The sequence below is a fragment of the Pelophylax lessonae genome (genome assembly GCF_965119305.1).
Source record: "Pelophylax lessonae genome assembly, chromosome: 1".
Taxonomy (NCBI): Eukaryota; Metazoa; Chordata; class Amphibia; order Anura; family Ranidae; genus Pelophylax; species Pelophylax lessonae.
In genome coordinates this window covers 346061727-346084013 of record NC_138768.1, presented here as the reverse complement: position 1 = coordinate 346084013, position 22287 = coordinate 346061727, and the positions used below count along the sequence as shown (strand labels likewise).

At 42.2% G+C, this 22287-nt stretch overlaps 1 protein-coding gene across 1 annotated transcript in view; it reads right to left on the bottom strand.

The window, feature by feature from the left end:
* PTCH1 (patched 1) overlaps nt 1-22287 on the bottom strand; it is a 113801-nt gene that overhangs the window by 38174 nt on the left and 53340 nt on the right. The window contains exons 7-15 of the mRNA XM_082270532.1: nt 19684-19805; nt 17791-17938; nt 13858-13989; nt 13521-13676; nt 13016-13114; nt 10685-10810; nt 3454-3572; nt 1815-2217; nt 600-909 (exon numbers count right to left, since the gene is read on the bottom strand). Coding sequence (XP_082126658.1) covers nt 600-909; nt 1815-2217; nt 3454-3572; nt 10685-10810; nt 13016-13114; nt 13521-13676; nt 13858-13989; nt 17791-17938; nt 19684-19805 — 1615 coding nt within the window. The remainder of the gene's footprint in view (nt 1-599; nt 910-1814; nt 2218-3453; nt 3573-10684; nt 10811-13015; nt 13115-13520; nt 13677-13857; nt 13990-17790; nt 17939-19683; nt 19806-22287) is intronic.

Genomic DNA, 22287 nt, shown 5'->3' with positions numbered 1-22287 from the left:
CCAAGGGAACCTTTGCCATAAAACAATGGCAAAAAAGGGGATCTACTTTACCAGTCATGGTAAACAACTGGAATACAATAAGTAGTTTACAGAGACATCAATACGCGAAGCTGTTGTCTATTTATAAAGGAAGCATTCATTTTTAGGATTAATACAAGCTGACTTCTATAAAACAGCAGTCCTATTTCTTCAATCACACTAAAGGACTGAAGTCAGCCTTTCCCCAGCCTAAAATGGTTGATAACATACAAGGGCTGCCCCAATTTACACAGAAAACATCCATTCAATGAAAAAAAAAAAAAAAATCTCGTGTTCTGGTAACATTTATATACATTTGCGAACTATACACAGTCATTCACGATTGCTCATTAAACACTATGCCAGAGAATTGATGGATTTACTAGAAACTGGTGACACAGTTCAACAACTAGAACCACAAAGAGACTTCATCAAGCTGCAATGAATTTACAGCCTGCATTATCTCCCTGTGGATCCTGGTCACAACATGATTGCCTCTAATCAGCATGAGACAGGCACACACTTTAAAAATACTTAACTCCAAAGACACAAATTTATTTTTGAATCTGGTGTATTCTTACCTTGTAGCCAATCTCTGAAATAATGCAGCCACATTTTGGGAAGCTGATTGTTGCCTTCCAAGAGAACATACTTGACGTTGACAAAGCTCTTGTGCAGATCATAAAGCAAGCGCTGGGAACGAGGATAGTCTGCTTTCTGCGTCACCACATACATGTTGTAGAATGAAAAATACTTAAACTGTGCTGCTATGAAATCATACTCCCGAGTTTCTCGAGGAACAATATCTGTGAGATCCAGACCATCTCGAACCCGGGTGGTGCCATACAGACTGATGCTAAGCAAGGCCAAGAAAACAAATATGACCGCAACCTATAGATGAAAGCAAAGCAGACAGTCAGATAGTGGAACAGCTGAACAGAAATGTAGGTTTGGTACAGAATAGAAAGTATGAAAAAATTACTAACCCTCACTTGCCCCTTATTTTATTTTAGTATAATATGAATATGCTTCGGCATTTTTACTGCATACTCTATGGTATTTTGAATACACCTGACCCTTTTTATATTGATATAAAACTGAATATTGTTTTTCTAGACGATTTGGCATTATTATGCCAAAATTTGAATCTCAATATCATTGTCTGTAAACAATAAAGGCTATGTGGGACTTTAAGTGAGATACCAGCAGGTAATGCCCAGCGTCTCCATCCCTGTATCAGAATATTATTGTCTGTAGCTTTGCATAAAATCTCTATATTCTAGTGTTTTATCTGTCAGTGACTTTTTTTTTTTTTTTTTTTTTAAATTAGATCTTCATCCCAGTCTCATTATCAAAATAAATCTCTGCATTGAATTAATCAGATTAAAAAAAAAAAAAAAAAATTTTATGGATATTACATACAAAAATTATGTAACGTTTACACAACTGCTTAACTGTTCTCCCTTCAGCAGTACAGAACAACGAGCAGACGCTGCATAACTATTTAGTATTTCGGAATATGCTTTTATCCAAATTCATTCCGTCAAAAGTTACACACTTTGGCTGCAAGTAGAAACAAACTTTTACATGGGGGGGATTATGTCACCTTATCTTATTAAAAAGCAGCCTGCAGAAAAAGATTAAGCTCTTTTCACATGGGGCGGACAGGTACGTAGTTATGCGGGACAGAGCCAACCTGTCGCAGTAGAAGGTCGTCAAGTAGTTAAGACAATCAAGTCTTTTTATTTAGGACTTTTGCAAGTTTATAACTGCAGTGTCTTTGCGTAGGAACCTACCTTTATTTTTGGTTTTAACAAGAATGGGGCATAGTACTTCTCAGCAAATGCGGAAAGAGTCCATTTTGAACAGGAAGGCTCAGGGCACAGAAGACCGGATTCAGAAAACTGAGTCAGCAGGTCCCGGGTGGAACTTGTGCCTTCTGGTGTCTGACTGCTGGAATCATGGGGTGTTGAGAGAGTCGGCTGGACAGATATTTCTGATAGAGGCTCTGCTGTAGTATAATAAGACTGAGTCCTTGGATCATACTCTGTCCGCAGCTGGACAGTTGACTGCATAGTGATTTGAGTCTCGTGAGCAAAGCTGTGATTGCTGTAGGGTGGTTGAGGGCTGTAGCGTGTATTATCATTACTGTCCAGATATGCTTGGGGTTCAATCTGAATCACTCTACTGACACAGGGACTAGGAAGAAAAAAAAAAAAATCATCATTTATTAAAATTCAAGCCGAAATCAATAAACGGCAACAAAAAGGCCATTACAATGAAAAGATACACAATTGTCTACCTCTTTGTAAACCATGTTTTCCTTATACAAAATGTACATGCTTTTCCTAGATTCTTACATTCATTTATTTGTAATTTTTAAGGTTTTACTGTGTAACAAGGGTACAAGTGCTGTCAGCATGGACTGAAAAGGTAAATTCTGGGCACACTAAACTACAGACAACAAAACCCAGCAAAAGACCGAACTATGTGCAATGTTAAAAATTAAATCGAAAATATTTATTCTTCGAAAATCAGCTTCCGTAGGTTCTTTTAGATGCAAACAAGTTTAAAAATGCTACTGTGGAGAAGTACACTAGATTACCAAAAGTACTGGGACACCAGCCTTTACACACACATGAACTTTAATGGCATCCCAGTGCATGTAAAGGCAGGTGTCCCAATACTTTTGGTAATATAGTGAATAAGCCCTCTTGTTCCACACTTGACCATTCTTCAGTTTCACTATGCCTAACTATACTCAACATGCAAACAAGCATTTTTGGGTGTCCTTTTTTTAGGCCGAAAAAAATCCTCTTCAATAGAACTGCTGAAGTTTGATATATGTGCAAACACACTTGCACAAAGCCTGAAAAGTGCTCCCAAAAAATACTTAAAAAATCACTAGGACTACGCTCTGCTCAAGCGTATATGCAGGCCTAAAGTCATTCTAAAAAAGGAAAGACTTTAATTTTATAAACAAACATGTTATACTTACCGGGGATTTCCATAGACCTCTGAAGGAACCCGCGCACAGAAGTCTGTGAAATCGCCTCCGAAGTTGGACTGAAATGCTTGAAATCGTACTTAACTCGCACAATTTCAAAACTGCCTTAGTGTGAACCTGGGCTAAATGACACTCTTTTTGATAATACTTTTCTTTATTATGCACTTGAGAACTGCTTGCAAATCCTCCAATTCACAACGGAAGACCTGTCACTTGAAAGGCCAACACATAACTGAGTATATGCTAAACCAAAGCTTACTGCTGCTTGTCCTGACCTTGAGAACCTTTGTAGACCCCATCATACAGGAGGATATGCAACCAATCTAGTGGAATAAAGGGTTCAGTGCAGAGATACTGGTCTACAGGCAAGAACATAACTGGTTGTAATGGGAACAACTTAATTTTCCGCTTTTTCTACAAAGATTCACCTGCTGAAGCAGCAAAAGATGTCAAGCCTTCGATCTCGCCTTCGATACAGGTCCATGCTCAGAATGGCAGGAAATATTAGCAGAACCATGGCAAAGTTGAAGACGACTACAACGGCAGCCTAAAGTAAACCAAAGAAAGCATTGAAAAACACTTCTTGAACATTATGAGATCACACACAACTTTACAATGACACTGAAAAGTACAAATTATGCTAAAATCATCAAGTGCAAATTAGGAACATCATGGACATCTCTTAAGCCAGGTACACACCATTCATTTTTTTTTTTTAATCAAACCCATGACTTGAATGTAAAATAACTGTCAGCTCCAGTCGGAGCCCCTGTACGAACCATGCAAGGTTAGTTCACCGATCTGTCATGAGCTGTTGTGTGCTGACAGGGGGATGGGCCTGATCATGAGTCGGTCAGATGCTGGTTTGCAGCATATAAGTCAGACAGAACCCGGCCAGCTTCTGTCAGACAGGCCGACATACACACGGGCAGTTTTATTTAAAACCAGCCATTGTCTCCAGACATTCGGCCCATGTGTACCCGGGCTTTACGCAAAATAATCTAGTAAAAATATATTCTAGCTAGACCAAAACAGCTGATAAAGATGGGAATAGACATGAGCATGTTTCCTTCTCTAACTACTTCAAGCACGATTTTCAAAGTAAAACAGCTGAAAAAAGAATTACATATAGGTAGTATAATGTTTCGCTCTTTCATTTTACCACCTTTCATCGCTTTTTGCCATGTGACCACCTAGATATATTGGGGCTGATTTATTAAAGCACATAGGTGGTTCGCTTTCAAAGAAAAGGTTTCCTTAACTTTGTAAATGTGGTGACAATTCAACTAGTCAAGAGCACCCAAAACCATTAAAAGGGGGGAAAAAAAAAAAAAATTAAAAAATAATTTTATATATATATATATATATATATATATATATATATATATATATATATATATATATATATATATATATATATATATATATATATATATATATATATATATATATATATATATATAAAGTGAACAGCCGATTTGCCTTTAGTAAATCCACCCTATTGTGTCAGCATGTCAATGTTGCACGGGTTTATAAACCTTTATCGTTTGGATTTTGGGGGGGGGGGGGGGGGGTAAAGTATCTAAGTGGTGTTAAATGAAAAAAAAAAAAAAAAACTGTGCCATTGGCAATAGCTACAGAACACATCAGGCCATACTTCTCAAAGAATTGGAAGAAAGAACTGTCTCTACCTCAGCAACCAATAAGATTCTAACCTGCAAGACTGTGGATACTTTGGAGCAATACAAAGATATTTCATACGTTGATAAATGAGGCCTTGTATCTGATCAGTTCAGATCTGCCAGACTATACAAATCTTTCCTATTTGGTAACACTGAAAGCAGTTGTAGAGTTTCTGTGCTGCAGTGTTTGGAAATGTGGAGCACTCTGCCTGTAACTGATGTCAGAGAAGAATGGGAGGTCTGTGTTGGAACTACTCAGGGAAAAGCTAGTATGCCTTCTCAGATGGGGCCCTGCCCAAGGTATGTGTGTTTTCTTTGCCATTCCTGGCAGACCACACAGGGAGAGTGGGTGTACTTCATAGCTTGAAGTGATGAGCAGATGAGGATGCCTGTCAGCTCAAGCTCCACATTACAGCTGCCCTTCAGTAACTCCCTTTTTAATTCAGCTATTGTGAAAAGCTGCTTTTTTGCGCAATATATGACTCCAGCCTTACCTATTACTTAAAAACAGAGGTTAGAAAAGGTGACAGACAATGCAAAGTCAGGAGCCAAAAAGAAGCTGCTGTGATTTGCTTTTATTAAAATGTTTTCATGATATATTCTATAGAATTGATTTTTTTCAGATCAAAAAAAAAAAAAATCAATTATCTATGATGACTTTTTAGAGGATGTACAATCTAAATTCCATTAAAAGTGGTACTAAACCCAAAAGCAAAAATTACGTTACAGTTAACCAATTCTTAGATGTGGTGGCTGCATTTGTTTTGTTTATTTATTTTTCTTCCTTTTTTTACCTGGTGATCCAGGCAGTAAGGCCCCTTTCACACGAACGATCAGATCAGATCCGCCTGTCGGTTTTTTAGGTGGATCTGATCGGATCCTCCATGCATCCCTATGGGACAGCAGATGTCAGCGGAGACATGTCCGCTGACACCTGCTGCTATGCGATTCCGATCCTGTCCATGAAATCCGGACGGATAGAAACCCATTTTTCATCCAGGGGATCGGATCTGATGGGATCGGATGAGAGCGGACAGGCGGTCTGCTCTCATCCAATTCCCCCATAGAGGACAGCGTGGCTCTGACACCTCCCTCTCTGCACACAGAGCGGAGAGGGAGCTGTCACCTGCCTGCTCAGCGGGGATCGGCGGATTGATCCCCCGCTGAGCAGCACAGAGTCCGCCAACGGAGGCAGACCATGTGAAAGGAGCCTAAATCTTTTTTTAAAGAACAAGCTGTCCTGCAGATGTAGCAGTTAGAAGGATGAGACCAACCATTTACCAATGACAGGGGTACGTAAAATGATCAGCTTGCTGTAACTGCTTATAAAGTGTTAGCTGGAGTTTGGCTTCCATTTGTAAGTGCATCTACCCAAGTTTGGCATCCATTTGTAATTAAATCTACATGTACATCTAACAGTCCACTCCCCCCAGACTGAAAATGCTGCTGTACAAAAGGTGTCTATTGCTCCTTTATCCAGAGTGGGGGCACTCAATACAGGACAGGTTACTGGCCAGATTACCAGGTTATAAACGGGGGGCGTTTGGATACAATGCAGCTTTAAATGGAATCTGTAGACTTGACATACTATTGTATGTAAAACTGGTTAACGACAAAAAGGTACGTAATCTTTTAAAATATTCATGCACATTTACGACAGCCATCTTTAATCCTTACATATGCACACACTGAGCATCCTGTTTAATAATGCAGTACTGTGATTAAACTTAACTGCACCTCTAGCCTAAAAGCATGTCTATGGTTAGGGCTGCATCAAAAGACTCCACTTTTAACCTGTAATTGATTTTATTGCAGCTGCCATTTGCCTTATTGGTCATATAGACAACCACTAGAGGCAGCACTTACAAATCTGTTTTTGATCATGAAAAAAAATTACACAGCAAAAAAAAAAAAAAAATGGGATTTTTTACTTATTGTAAAATCCATTTCTTTGATTTCCATTGACAGACACAGCTTCTGGTATTCTTAACCATTGGGACATCCCAAAGCAGTGTTAAACATAAGGGGTGGTAAACAGCAAAACATTCCCAAGGCTAAACATTAGCCAACCAGGCAACAGGGGCTCAACCAAACAACTGGAGCCCACCTGACAAAAAACAATACACTCTCAAAGAGAATCAGGTCCTATTAAACAGCAGCCTGCAAAACCTTGTGGTCAAGGGAAGCATCCGCAGATGCCAAAACATCCACTTTATAAAACTTTGTAAAAATGTGCACCAACGATCAGGTGGCCGCCTTGCAAACCTGCTTCACTGACGCCTGATGATGGAAGGCGCAGGAGGCACCAAGCGCCCTAGTAGAGTGCGCCTGGACAGGGAAAGAAGGAACCTGACCTCTGATTGAAAAGCCCTAAACCACCGTCTCTCTGAGGCCTCTAAAAATGGTCGCAGAATAAGCAGACAAACCTTTACGAGGCCATCCGTGAGCACAAAAAGAGTGTGACTTCCTGAAAGACTCCGTAGCTGCCAGGTACACCCTAATTTCCCGGACCACATCCAAGGAATGCAAGGCAATTTTCTTCAGATGTTTAGACTTAGGACATAGGGAAGGCGGGAACTAAATGTCTATATTCAAATGAAAATCGGATACCACCTTAGGAAGGAATGATGAACAGGAGCGAAGCCCCACTTTATCCCTGTGAATTACCAATAAGGTGAACGACAGGATAACGCAGTCTGACAGGTCCGACATCCTGTGCGCAGAGGCGATAGCCACCAAAAAGGCCACCAACACTTCCCCTGCTCTGCAGTGGGAGAGGACAGCGTAAGCAGGGGAAACTCCTGAAGATTCTCAAAAGGAGACTTCCGGAGAACCGAAAGTACCAAATTGAGGTCCCAAGCCGCCAAAGCAGACCACACCACAGGGACCAAGTGCCAAACACCCTGAAGAGAGGTACACACCAGAGATGTAGCCAAGGATCGTTGGAAGAAAAATGCCAAGGCCGACACCTGGTCCTTGGATAGTACTCAAGGCCAACTTCTGTTCAAACCCCCCCGTTGAAGGAAGGTCAAGATCCGAGCCACCAAAAGGAGGAGCGAGGAGGAACCCCAAGGGATTCACACAACGCAATGCAAGTCTTCCATGTATGATGGTAGATCTTCCAAGAAGTAGATTTCCTAGCTTTTAACAGAGTAGGAAACACGGATTCAGACAATACCCTATCCTTCAGCACCTGGCTTTCAACAGCCAAGCCGTCAAAGCCAGCAACTATAAAGCAGGCTAGAAGATGGGCCTCTTGGGACAGCAGATCCTCCCTGAGGGGAAGCTTCCAAGTCCAACTTCAGCAACCAGTAGCACCAGGTCGGCGTACCAGGCCCGGCGGGGCCAGTCAGGGGCCACTAAAATGACCAGAATCCTTTCTGCCTCAAGCCTGTAGAAGTCTTGGCAAAAGCATGAGAGGAGTGAAGGCGTAAATACTGACCCCACCAGTGCATCCGCGCTGTCCGTCAGAGGATCCCTTAAACAAACCACGAACCTATGGCCTTACCATTGAACCAAGATGCAAACAGATCTACAACTGAGGAAACACTTCCGGGTGAAGAGACAATTCCCCCTGGCCTAACGCCTGCCGACTGAGGTAATCCTCCTGCCAATATTCTACTCGGGGAAAGTGAACGGTGGGGCTGGAACGAAACCTTTGGCCCACCTGAGAATGCCGGCTACCTCTAGAGCCGCCAGGACACTTCTTGTGCCACTGTGGAAATAGACATAAGCCATGGCTGTGGCATTGTCTTGAATACACACTGGATAGCCTTGTAGACGATCCATCCAATGTTCCAGGCACAGCCTGATCGCACGTAACTCAGGACATTGAGCGGTAGCCTAAATTCTTCCAGGGTCCAGACCCCCCAGCAGAACTTCTGCTGAGGACGCCACCCTACCCGCACAGGCTGGCATCCGTGGAGACAACTGTCCAATACAAGGGTAGGAAGGATTTTCCCTGCCAGAGCGCCGGGACACAAAGCCACCAAATCACGGACTCTCTCGTACCCCGGCTCAGCTGGATTTGATTTTCCAGAGACAGCGGATTCTTGACTCATGTGATGAGAATCTACCATTGCAGGGACCCCACATGGAACTGCGCAAACCGGACTGCCTCGAAGGTTGACACCATCAGGCCCAGTACCTGCATTCAAGTCTGAAAGGACGACCATCTGCTGGTCATCAGGAGACGAACTGCAACCTGCAGTGTCTGAAGTTTGTCTGGAGGAAGAAATACTCTGGCTAAGCCTGAGTCCAGAGTTAGCCCCAGATAGTCTAGTTTCGTAGAAGGGATCAAGGCTGACTTCCAATGATTCAGAGTTCGTATGGTGATCTCCAGGTTTTCTGCCAGCGAAGCAGAAGACTCTGCTCACAGAAGGAGATTGTATTATTAGCCCAGGACCACAATCCCCCGCTGGCGTAACAATGACAGTACTGGGGCCAACAATGTAGTGAAGAGCCGGGGAGCGGAGGCGAGACCAAATGTTAACCCCCCGAACTGATAATGTTCCTCTACCACTGCAAAGCGGGGGAAGTGTTGGCGACCAACACATATTGGAATGTGAATGTAGGCATCTTTGATGTCTATGGAGGCAAGAAACCAGCAAAGACGCCCCCACCCCCACCCAAGATACGGGTGAGAGTGCACCTTCATGCAAGGAGCCTTGTCTGCGGGTCAATTGAAGCCCGCTCTTGACTTGCCAGACCAAGTTCGCTTGGATCCATCAGGAAAAAAAAAAAAAAAATGGAGGGCCCATGTCTGCGACGAGGGTCCTGGCCTGTGGAAGAAAGGTACTCTTCCTCCCTTTGAGACCCTTTATGATGACATCCAGGGTAGCTCCAAACAGGCGATCTTAGCAAAGGCAGGTGGGAGCCGCTCTCCCTCCAGGTCATGATGCAAAAAGCTTAGCTCACTCAGTTAAGAGTTTGCAACACCAGGGCAATAGTTAACACCGGCCTCAATGCCGAGCCAGCCAGGGTGAACATATTGTGGGCCACCGCCTCCACCTTTTTTGTTAGCCGGGTCCTTAAAGGCCCGAGAATCTTCAACCAGAATCATGGTTGCTTTGTTAAACCTGGAAACCGGAGGGTCCATCACTGGTGGAACAGACAACATTTTGAAAAGGGATTCTTCATTAGGGGTATTGCCTAGCAAACCGCCTAGGGATCCCAAGGGGACGCTTTGGTCGTACTCACTCTCTTTGGCGACAATTCTGTCAAATTAGGTGGGGAAAGGGAAACCCCTTTTGCCACTCTGGGTGGTTGGTGAGTGCCAAGGGAACCTGCTCTCCTGTTGCAGTCACAGCTGCATTCCTCTTTTTTAGAGGCTCACCCACAAATACAATCCACCAGCACCTTGTGGTGCCTGGTTGCAGACATGGAGGAATCATCCTCACTATTCGAGTAGTGGGGGCGCGTGTTTCCAGACCCATCAGGATGACCCACATCTGCAGTGGCCAAATCAGATTCAGGATCTACCTCAGCAGAGGGAGAGGACCCCACCAGACTCACCACCCGCAGAACCAGACACTGCTAGTCACCAGGAGAATCTGCACTGTGGACTGTGACCACTGGATCTAGATTATCCAGCCCGTTGTCCAGTCCGGCAGTTGATTGTAGATCTCACACGAAAGCCAGGAGAAATAATGTTTCCATCTAAAAAATATTTGCCTGGACCAAAGATCCCAGCAAGGAACTAGGTCCTTACTCCCAACTAGACAGAAAAAAAACTGAGTGGCTATAGCAGAGAGAGGGAGTATACTCCCTAGGACTGCCCATGGTTGTAGCCAGAATTTTTTTCTGCCTTGTGTCCTACTCCTGTAGGGGGCAGTATAACCTAATTGTTAAGAATACCAGAAGCTGTGTCAGTCACTGAACGAAAGAGAAAACAATGTTCTACCTTATGACGTAATTGGTATATAAAAACACATGACACTTTTCAAAAATGCTCATGATTTACAGGCAAGCATTTTACCTGGAGTGAGAATGCCCTGAGTGCAGGAATAGGTATCAGAGCTGCCATGAAGAAGGCGGTCACATTGCTGATTGAAGTCAGAGCTACACTAGCTCCTGTCCTTTTTAGGCACTCCCCAGTTCTGTCCTGGTATAGAATAAAAAAAAAAAAAAAAAAAAAACACACGTTTTTTCTTTCAAATAACTCATGTTTTAGAAAAACCAACATCATAAGTTTTCTTATGTAATGACTATCAATGTGCTGCATCCCAACAAATCAGTACTCAAACTTTAGCAAGTAAAGCTGGGTTCAGAAAATCTGAAGAAAATTTTTGTACGAAGCACAATTGTTCAGTTTTCTTAGTGTGTACACAACTTTCGACATCCGATTTGCTTTTCAAACAAAAATTTCCAAAGCGAGAGACTCCAAAGTTTTTAATCATACGTGAACACAACAAATTATTTTTGCTAAAGGTGTACGGTTTTCATACGAGAAAAATCAGATTGCATAACACAGGCTTCTGTGATTGGCAGAAGGAGGGATGGGCAGTGCATCATGCATTTTAGGTAAAGACCTTTGTGAGTAAAACAAACTTGTAAGTGCATTATTACAGTTACAAGATTGCTATGGCATGGCCTACTACCAATGCCTTCTGTGCCCAAATAAGTAAAATCTGGGTTTTAGGGGGGTCTTAGAACTTTTGAGCTATTTTTAGTTCTATAACGCTATGTGTTAGGGGTGTGTCTAAGTTGGTCTATTGGATTAGAGTGCACTGGGAAGTGTGGTCAGATCCTGATTTTTTTTTCACTTTAACTTGTCAGCCATATTTAAAGCAACTGGTTAAAAATGATATAATGGAAAAGAGAACTTTGAAATATGAGGCTATTACAATGTCTGACTTCAACTGGGCCCTAAGGTTATTGTTAGGATTTCAAAGTCTATGTAAACCCCAACAATAATGGTTAAAGCTGAATTCCAGAGAGGAGAGAGGCACACAGAGCAGCTAAACTCACCTCTCCCCTGTTAATTCACAGAAGCCTTTGTATTTTGAGAATGAGTTCACAGAATACTAAGGCTTATGTGAATGGGCAGGAGGTGGAGGGGCTGGCATGGCAGCTCCAGCGCCTGCCCAGTTCAAGATGCATAGCTCAGTAGGACCAGCATCGCTCCCCCGGAACTACAGTGATAACAGTCTTCTGGGAGTACTAAAAAGCTGTCCGATATAAATAGAGCTAAGCCTAGGAGGTGTCATGTACCTAGCTAGATTTAACTCTTAGTGTCCCTTTTTTTAACAAAGGAACTGAATTCCTGGATAGATGAATGTTAAGTATTACATCTCAGGGTTAGCTTAATCGTTAAGTGTTTGTGGAAAGATAACTTTTGATTTTAATATTCGGTAAAAATAAGTGGTTCACTTTAAAAAAAAAAAAAAATGTGGTGTGGGGTTGGGTAGGTCAGCTTGATAGCTTTATTAAAGTTAATGCATAAAACTACCAGCACCAGGTACTTGGCACCCAAAATCTAGGTTTGTCTCGGTTTATCCTGAGTGCTAAACAACTAGCGTGGTATGAACATGTGCAAAGTGTACTACGTGCATACTGCAATTACAGGTTTTTCTCATTTTGAATTTCTGTATCCAGCTTACCAGACTTAAGCAAGTAATTATCTGATCTATAGTTTCTTTTTCTATCCAGGTTCTGCTGGAAGCTTCTGACTTTTTGCCTAGGTTCACACTGAATGTGGGTTTGAGATTGTGAGAGTTCAGCTGAATTTGCATGATTTCAAACCGGCATTTCAGTCCGACTTCAGGAGCAATTTGTGAGACATCTGTGCGGGTTCATGCACAGAAGTGTATTGAAAATTGCCTAGAAGTTGCCAAAAGTAGTGCAGGAACTACTTTTGGGAATCGAGGTCGGCGTCGCACCAATTAGGATGGTGCTGTTGCCGGCAACAGGCTCCGATTTGGCATGTCAAATTGGCCCAATGTGAATGGAGGCTTAGTGGAATATTTATAAAGCAGTTAATCTGACATTCATTGAAGGTGAATCTTCCAGATGCCTGTATTTTAAATGACAGCGATTGCCTCACCATCTGTAGGCATTGATGAAAATCACCTCCACGGCTTTATAAATGTGCCCCACAGTTTAGCAAGTTAATTTCTTTTTTTGGGGTTTTTATAGACTGGAGGTATATCTGTGACCTCTATCACCCCTATAGTCTGGAAATGATGGAATTCTTCCTTCAGCAGCATCCAAATGTTAAGAATTTAAATATTCAGAAAAAACAATGCATGCCTCCTGGAAAAATACCTGTGTGAACAAAGGCATTCTTCTTCTGAAAGATTGTAATTACCTCAAATGGAATCCTTTTATTTTGGCCAGTTTCACTAAATGCATGTGCCAATAGAAATACATCGTCAACACCAACTCCAAGAGCAAGAAAAGGCAAAACCTGTTGGGAACAATGCAGGCAGTCAATACCGTACGCACGCATACAATCATTATACCCAAAATGTAAGTTACCAAGTTTAGACAGATTTATATTTAACTTTTCAGCTAGAATACGATTTTAATCATTGGTCTTTTGTCCAGTTTACATTTTTTTACACTAAAGAATTGCTGCAGAGAAAGACCAAAAAAAAAAAAAAAATTAAATATACTATATAAAAGGCAGCAATAACCATTTATAAAACCATATCCACTGTTAACAGCAGCATAAAATCAAAGTGATGTGCTGACTGGTTTGTAATCAAAAGTAGACTTCAATAAAAAGCAGCTTACAAGAATGGAACCACTGCACAATTTATAAAGTCTGAACCTGTACAAATCATGCACCAAGCCAATAATCTGATTAATACCTGAGTTGTTGCAGCATTAAAGGAAATCCCAATCAATGAACACAGGCCCAATCCTGCAGCCACTGAAAGTGCAATGAGCAAAACTCCAGCCAGCCCCACGGCACCCTGAGACTTGGCACAGTCCCACCTCAGCATGGTTAAACAGGCATAGGCAAGCTGTAAATAAAACATTTGGAAACAAAAAGCATACCACATTAGAATGCAACAGGTCACCTTCATCCTATGGCAGTTTACTGGGGGGAAGAACAACCTTTTAACATGCATGTTAACATATTTCACGTCCAAGCCCCATGCCTTATTTTCCCTGCATTTAACGTCCATACCAGACTCAACTCACCATAAGAAGGTACCCACTGGCAACTCTGATGACGCTCACGTCAGAGAATGACTTGAGAATGTCCTCCAGTGTCGTTGTGGTAAAAGAGAGAACTTTCTGAGTGGAGTTTTGTGGAACACTTTGAAGTACAGCCTAAAAAGAAGGAAGAATGGCATACTTAAAGTGGTTGTAAACCTCAAACATAAAATAGAAACAAAACTTGGTGCTCTGGATTGTGACATGTACACACTAAAAGGAATTGCTTTGTTCATGTCTGCTGCCATCCTCTGCTATCAGCATGAATCACTTCTGACAGGTTTTTCTGACTCCAAGGAGGAAAATAAATAAATAAATAAATAAATAAAGGTGACAGGGGAGGGACCTCAAAAACACAACCTGTGATGAACAGCCTCAGCTCTGTTCCAGTGGGCAGGGGGGGGGGTGTGTCCCTTCCCTCCAATCAGCTCTCAGAGCTCTCCTCACCGAGCTATGCAGTGTGTAGTTTAAGCCTCCTGTTTCCTGACAGCTCAGACAAGCTTTATAAATTTTGGGCTTTGAACAGATGTAAAGAAAAGACATCTACAGATAAACAGATGCAACGTAGTTAGGAGGATTTATGTAATCTCTGTGTATCACCTGAGGCCAGTTACTTCACTGGGTATATGGAAGTGTGTACAACCATGTTATTATTAGGCATGCGATAGGATGGGGTTAACAGTTCATGAGACAAGGACAGGGAGGCAGACCCTCTTAAAATACATAAAACACTGTTACCTTGGTGGTATGTATCATGCATATATGCTTTCTAACCTTTGCCAAGTTTTTGTCTGTATTCCCATTTGGGAGGAGGTCTCCCCTCACCTCCTATCCTTGAGGAGGTATTCTCTATTATCGGCACACATAGCATGATAGACAAGATTTTTTTAATTTGTTTTTATTAGTAGAGCAGGGAAGGATAAGGCCCCTTTCACATGGGCACCTTCGCCTTGCAGATTCTGCTTGCTTAGCGGGGGATCGTGCAAAGCGGACACTAACAGTCCTGCTCTCTTCTATGGGGAAATCGGGTGGAAACGGACCTGACGGATGGAAAATAGGACCGCCATTTGTAGACAGGATCGGATGGTTGGCAGTGGGTGTCAGCAGACATGTGTCTGCTGACATCCACCACTCCACAGGGAAGACTGGAGGGTCCGATAAAGTCCGACTGAAAAACTGACAGGCGGACATGATTGGAAAGAACGCGAGAATGGACCCTCAGAACTTCCTTCAGGTTTTTCTCAATATTTGTTTTCTGGTTAGGATGATAGCTGGTAAATTTGTCAAGTGACAAGGGTGAAGTCTCTCTAGCAAGACACAGGATTAAAAACCAGACAGGAGGTTCCAACACCTCCACGTCGATCCAGAATTAATTATTTTTTTAATTGCTGGAGTTCCAGGTAAGTCTAACTCTTGCCAGCAAAAACTAAACTTGCAATGTCGCTCTAAGCTGAGATCCCCATGCTGGTTGCGGTGAAGGGAGCTGGCATCAGTGCACCATTCATAAGTGTAAGGGCATGATCAAAGAGAAGGAAAGGTGCCCGCTCTCCAACCCAGTGCATTAGTATGTAGGATGAATGTGGTCCCGGGCAGTGCTGCTCCAGCCATGCCCCCCGACATGTTTCCGGGAAGGGGAGGGGGGCGTGGCTAGAGCAGCACTGCCTGAGGCCACATTCATCTACGAACTATTGCCCTGAGCTGGTGACCGGTGCCTTTCCTCCCCTTTGATCTTGCCAGTAAAAACAGAAACAATTCATTCACTAACCCCTAATTTATATCACAGCGGGGCCTCTAAAATGACATAAATCATCAGAACTAACCAAAACAAAACATTGCGTTCTATGAAGACAATTGGTTGCAATGTTTACAGACTACTTTCAGGACCAAAGCTATAGAGTTCCACTATCCTGTAAAATCTATATGGGGACATTGGTGAAAAAAAGATCGTTTTAAAACAACCGCTTTTTTTTTTCCAGACCACCAAAAAAGTTCCTCCAACAAAATACCTAAATATTAAAATAAATGCAATGAACATTCTCATTTACAGAGCTGGAAATATCTAGAATGATGCAGAAGCATTCAACGTCTATTCATCATTCAGCCTCAACACACAGCTCCGCAGTGGTCTTCTAGACATTGCCTGGAAGAGGTGTCTTTGTTTTTAATTGGTTGGCTGATTCACAAAGGTCACATGCAATTCAGAAGAAGTCAGTGCCTGGGAAACAAAGGCCAAAAGAGTCACATGACCTCACCAATGGGACTGCAGCTGTGAACAGATTTTTTGGCTAACTAATGTGTTCCAGACACCTTTCCTTACAAGTCACACTTTCTCTTTATTTCGTCTCTCTTATCCCTTGCCTGTGTCCTATATTAGGAAATGTCACCCTGGCAAGACACTATAAATGCTAGAAAAATACTCTTTGTGCCATTACACATTGTAGGGAGGGAATAAGCCATTTAAACTTGTGAGCAAATCAACTTCTTTTTACATGTTGTCTTGTGCATGCGACTGTGTGACTTTAATGTGTTGGACTCTTTGTTCCAATGACAGATATTGTGAAAGAAAATGAAAATTGTAACAACTTCATGAAGTGTAATTTTTTTTTCAGCATCTATGCAACAATTTGTATGAGAAACATACATTTTTTTCACAGATCGTCAAAAACTAAATTCAAGGTATGGCATTTTTTTTTTTTTTTTGCATAGCTGCATCCAGTTTGGATCAATGCAAGTATGCACGTGCCCTTATTTGGCCGATTCCTGCAGAAGCTGGAAATCACTGAAGTAGGCACAACTACTACAGCCATCTGCGCTAGCTTCCGGGTTCTGTGCCGAGTAGCTGCCCTGGAGGAAAGCGGCGTAGCTCTCTTGGCACGGGCGCCTTTCAAAGAAAACTTTGCATTATCTCAATGGATGCAAAGCATTCTCTGATTGGAGGAGTTTGAGATTGTGATGTCACCAACCTGCCTCTCCACCTCATTGAATCGTTGCCTACTACAATGATTTTCAGGTTGCACAGAGATCAGCCCTGTACGGCACATGCATACCTACATTGGTCCAATCTGGGCCACACATGTATGAAAAAACAAAGTCAAACTTGAAATTAAGCTTTAATATGTACACAGAATATATGTAGGCTGCAACTACTATTTTATTATATTCTTAATAAAAACACGCTGCCTGATCCAAAGGCTTTAATACTTTTTGTCACCAAAGAACAAACATATGCAGATCTGGTGTCCTGTCTTTACTAGGTGCATGCTTGTTTAAGCCACAAAGTACTTGGGGCACAAACAGCTAGGTAACTAACAGTTTCAGAAGGGAGTCCACATTTGAAGTCCTGTTTTTCTCCAAGGACAGTCGGTGATGACTCTCCAAGGACAGTCGGTGATGACTCTCCAAGGACAGTCGGTGATGACTCTCCAAGGACAGTCGGTGATGACTCTCCAAGGACAGTCGGTGATGACTCTCCAAGGACAGTCGGTGATGACTCTCCAAGGACAGTCGGTGATGACTCTCCAAGGACAGTCAGTGATGACTCTCCAAGGACAGTCAGTGATGACTCTCCAAGGACAGTCAGTGATGACTCAGACTGAAAGCTCCAACAAGCAGGGCCCTCTGATTCCTACTGTATTAAATTGTATTGCAATTGTTCTGTCTGCCCTTATGTTGTAAAGTGCTGCGTAAATTGTTGGCGCTATATAAATCTTGTAGAATAATAAGGATTTTGCTTTACATGTTAATAATGAGAAAAAATAGTTTTGCTTTACATGTGCATTAAAAAGGTGTACCTGCCATGTGGATTTAGAGAGCTTGTTGTCAAAGGACAGCTGATAAATAAAAGAATGCAGAAGTCTCTAAAATCAGAGTCGGTTGTTGTTGTGGGGTTCCTCTGTCAACATTAAATCTCACTCTTACCTGAACATATGTCCGTTGCCAAGCTTCCAAAATGGCTGCCGCTTTGTCTTCATTCCAATTAATGTTGTGAATGTCATTATGACCCTTGAAATGCTCATACATTTGCTTGGGAGTCATTAACTGAAACATAGTCTGCAATGCCTGGGCACTGTATAGTATAATAAAAAAAAGTTCACAAGTGAGTCTAGGTTTACTTTAAGCACAGCCATGTTTTATTAGCAAATCCAATCAATCTTGTAGATGCTTAAACATTCCTCTTTCTAAATTAAAGTAAATTTTACAGAAATATAAAATAGTATAAAAATATAAATAAAAAGTGATTTATTCTCCCCCCTTGTAAAGGAAAAGTAAAAAAGGTCAGTATCACACATCTTCGAAAACAAGACTTCGTTTTGCTTTGCCATGCCTAGAAACCTGCCTGCAATCACTAAATATTTGGCTTCACTGGAGAGCAGTACCAGACTAAACTCTTGACACTCTGCAGGAATCCGGGAAGTACACAAATGGTGATTATAGTTTAAACAGACGTGTGCAAGTCTCTTCCCTCTCGTTAACTATGCAATCACACCACATTCATGTAATTGTGTATTCATAAAAGCCAATTTAGATACATGTTTGTAACTGATTAGAACAGCAAATGTTGCAAGTTTTTAACCCGTTAAGTCATACCATGAGCGGGAAAAAAAAAAAAAAAACACAACCCTATTTATATGATGCCTATTTTTTATATTAAATTAAAACAATTGCTTAATACACTTCTACCTAGAGATACCAGCCGGTGCACAAGACATTATAGCTGGTATACATGATTAGATAGATAGATATTAAATGCTATAACAAGGGCAATAAGACTCCTATATATCATAAGCAAATCCACTGCGGTTTTTTACAAGAAAGCCCCAAGTGCAACTTTGCCACTTCACTTTAACAAACTTTCCAAAGCATGAGTGAGACTTTCCTGAACATCAAAATGAACCACGGCCACCACGTTTGAACCCAAGGTTTACTAGAAGGTTGGTGCACAAAAAAAGTGGCAACCACCCCTACCTATAACTGGCCTTTGCAGCAAGGTGCACATGGAAGGGCAATACACATCACAAACAAAATGACTTCCCAGCATATACTTACCAGCCAGCCTGCAAAACAACCAAATATGCCGTAAAAGTTTGCAGTAAAAACAGAGGGTTTTGTTTGCACACATTTGAAAATATAGGCTTCCTCCAGGCATACCTGTCCCTAATCTATCTATTTCTACATGTGCTCCTACTATGGAGGCTCTGCAAATTTAGAGTCAGGACCGCAGTACAAACAGAGGTCCCTTGACGTGGCTACTGTGGCTTACGCACATTTCGCAAATCTGTTTTTAACAAAGTGTTAGACAGGGCCAACTTGGTTGTTTTACAGGCTGACTGGTAAATGTGCTGGGAAATCCTTTATCCATTTGTGATTACCAGAAGGTTGGGCCTTGAAGCCTAAAGGTCAATGGTACAATCCCCATACAGGATTATCAAATAGTCTGCAGCTCCTCATCTACTTCGAATGTTCCATATGGTAATCAATATCCACAAAAAGATAAAAACTCCCAGGACAGAGCTTCTTAATGCTTTTTTCGGACATGAGGCACACCGCAGTTCACACAGAATGGCTTCCATTCTTTTTTTTTTTGTTGTTCATATAAGAGTGTTGTATATGCAGTTATATAGAGGAAGCCTTGGGTAATCTGCACTATTGGAGTTTTCTCTTTGTGGATACCGATTAGGTAATGACCATCTTATGACTGTGGGTATCATCCTATACTTAGCATCATTATTGCCTCTTGCACTACCTTAGTAAATTAGCCTGCTTTGCATCCTCAGTGGCAAAAGTGCAGAAACTCAACGCATAGGTTCTTACCTGATAAGTTTTCCACTGGTATTCTTAACAGTGCCACCAATGATCAATTCCTCTTGCCAGTGCATGTATTTTCTAGACAGACCATAACATCCTCCGCTTAAGACAAGGGCAACATCAATAGGCTGAAAATAAATTTTTATTTCAGAGATTGTGTTCTTTGTTTAAAAAATATCAAAACAAACTTAACAGAATTAAACAAAAAAGGAAGTGTTCAAGCCCAAAATTAACTGTCCTGGTAAATCCACAAGGTTTTTTTTATCTTCATGCACTCTATGTATGAAGGTAAAAAGCTGTGTGCATCAGTCCCCCCTAATACTTACCTGAGCCCCCTCTCGATCCAGCAAAGTCCACGAGAGCCTTGGCTCTCCAGAGACTCGCACTCCTAATCGAATTTTGGCAGTAGCGGGGGTTATTGTCTCCCGCTGCTGTCAATCACAGCCAGTGAGCTAATCAGGAGGTAGAGGGGGCAGGCCAACCACGGCTCCGTGTGTGAATGGACACACAGAGCCTCGGCTTTGGAGTGCATCTGCTTGGGTGCGACTTGCTGTGGGGGCACCCGACAGGAGGGAGGGGCCAGGAGAGCATGGCACGGGACTCGAGAAGAGGAGGATCTGGGCTGCTCTGTGCAAAACCATTGCACAGAGCAGGTAAGCATAACATGTTTGTTATTAAAACAAAAAAAAAAAAAAAAAACCTTTAGTTTTGTTTTAAGATCTCTTAAAATATTTTTAAGCCATTAGGAGACAAAATAATTTAAAGCCAAAATTCCAGCCTTACTTTCAGTCTTGCACAGTTGTACAAGCTGCCCTCCTGTGGATACTGCTTAGTCTGATTTTACTGCACATTCAGGAAAATGCCTGTTTCTGGCTGGAGGACACCCAGCCTTACTGTCCTTGGCCCATCTCTTTCATTCATGATTTCAGATCTTTCACTCATTGCTCAGCAACACATGTGGATGTTTCATAGGGTAGTCTTAGCGCAAACAGTCCACCTAGGAATGTCACTCCACCAGAAAGACTAATGCATCAAAGCAATTTAACATTTACACATACATGTACCTACATACAGTATCTGACAAAAGTGAGTACACCCTTTACATTTTTTGTAAATATATTATATATCTTTTCATGTAACACTGACAAAATGACATTTTGCTACAATGTAAAGTAGTGAGTGTACAGGTTGTATAACAGTTTACATTTGCTGTCCCCTCAAAATAACTCCACACACAACCATTAACGTCTAAACCACTGGCAACAAAAGTGCGTACACCCCTAAGTGGAAATTTCCAAATTGGCCCCAAAGTGTCAATATTTTGTGTGGCCACCATTATTTTCCAGTACTGCTTTAACCCTCTTTGGCATGGAGTTGGCCAGAGCTTCACAGGTTGATACTGGAGTCCTCTCCCACTCCTCCATGATGACATCACGGAGCTGGTGGAAGTTAGACCTTACGCTCCTCCACCTTCTGTTTGAGGATGCCCCACAGATGCTCAATAGGGTTTAGATCAGAGACATGCTTGGCCAGAAAATCACCTTTACCCTCAGCTTCTTTAGCTAGGCAGTGGTCACCTTGGAGGTGTGTTTGGGGGACATTATGTTGGAATACTGCCCTGCGTCCCAGTCTCCGAAGGGAGGGGATCATACTCTGCTTCAGTATGTCACAGTACATGTTTGCATTCATGGTTCCCTCAATGAACTGTAGCCCCCCAGTGTCGGCAGCAGTCATGCAGCCCCAGACCATGACACCCCCACCACCATGCTTGACTGTAGGCAAGACAAACTTGTCTTTGTACTCCTCACCTGGTTGCCGCCACACACGCTTGACACCATCTGAACCAAATAAGTTTATCTTGGTCTCATTAGACCACAGGACATGTTTCCAATAATCCATCTCCTTAGTCTGCTTGTCTTCAGCAAACTGTTTGCAGGCTTTCTTGTGCATCATCTTTAGAAGAGGCTTCTTTCCGGGATCACAGCCATGCAGACCAATTTTATGCAGTGTGCGATGTATGGTCTGAGCACTGACAGGCTGCCCCCCACCCCTTCAACCTCTGCAGCAATGCTGGCAGCACTCATACGTCTATTTACCAAAGACAACTTTTGGATAGGACGCTGAGCATGTGTACTCAACCTCTTTAGTCGACCATGGCGAGGCCTGTTCTGAGTGGAACCTGTCCTGTTAAACTGCTGTATGGTCTTGGCCACCGTGCTGCAGCTCAGTTTCAGGGTCTTGGCCATCGTCTTATAGCCTAGGCCATCTTTATGCAGAGCAACAATTCTTTATTTCAGATCCTCCAGTTACCAGTTAGAGAGAGAGTGAGAGCGATAAAACCCAAATTTAAAACACCTGCTCCCCATTCAAACCGGAGACCTTGTAACCTTAAGGAATCACATGACATGGGGAGGGAAAATGGCTAATTGGGCCCAATTTGGACATTTTCACTTAGGGGTGTACTCACTTTTGTTGCCAGTGGTTTAGACATTAATGGCTGTGTCGAGTTATTTTGAGGAGACAGCAAATTTACACTGTTATACAAGCTGTACACTCACTACTTTACATTGTAGCAAAGTGTCATTTCTTCAGTATTGTCACATTAAAAGC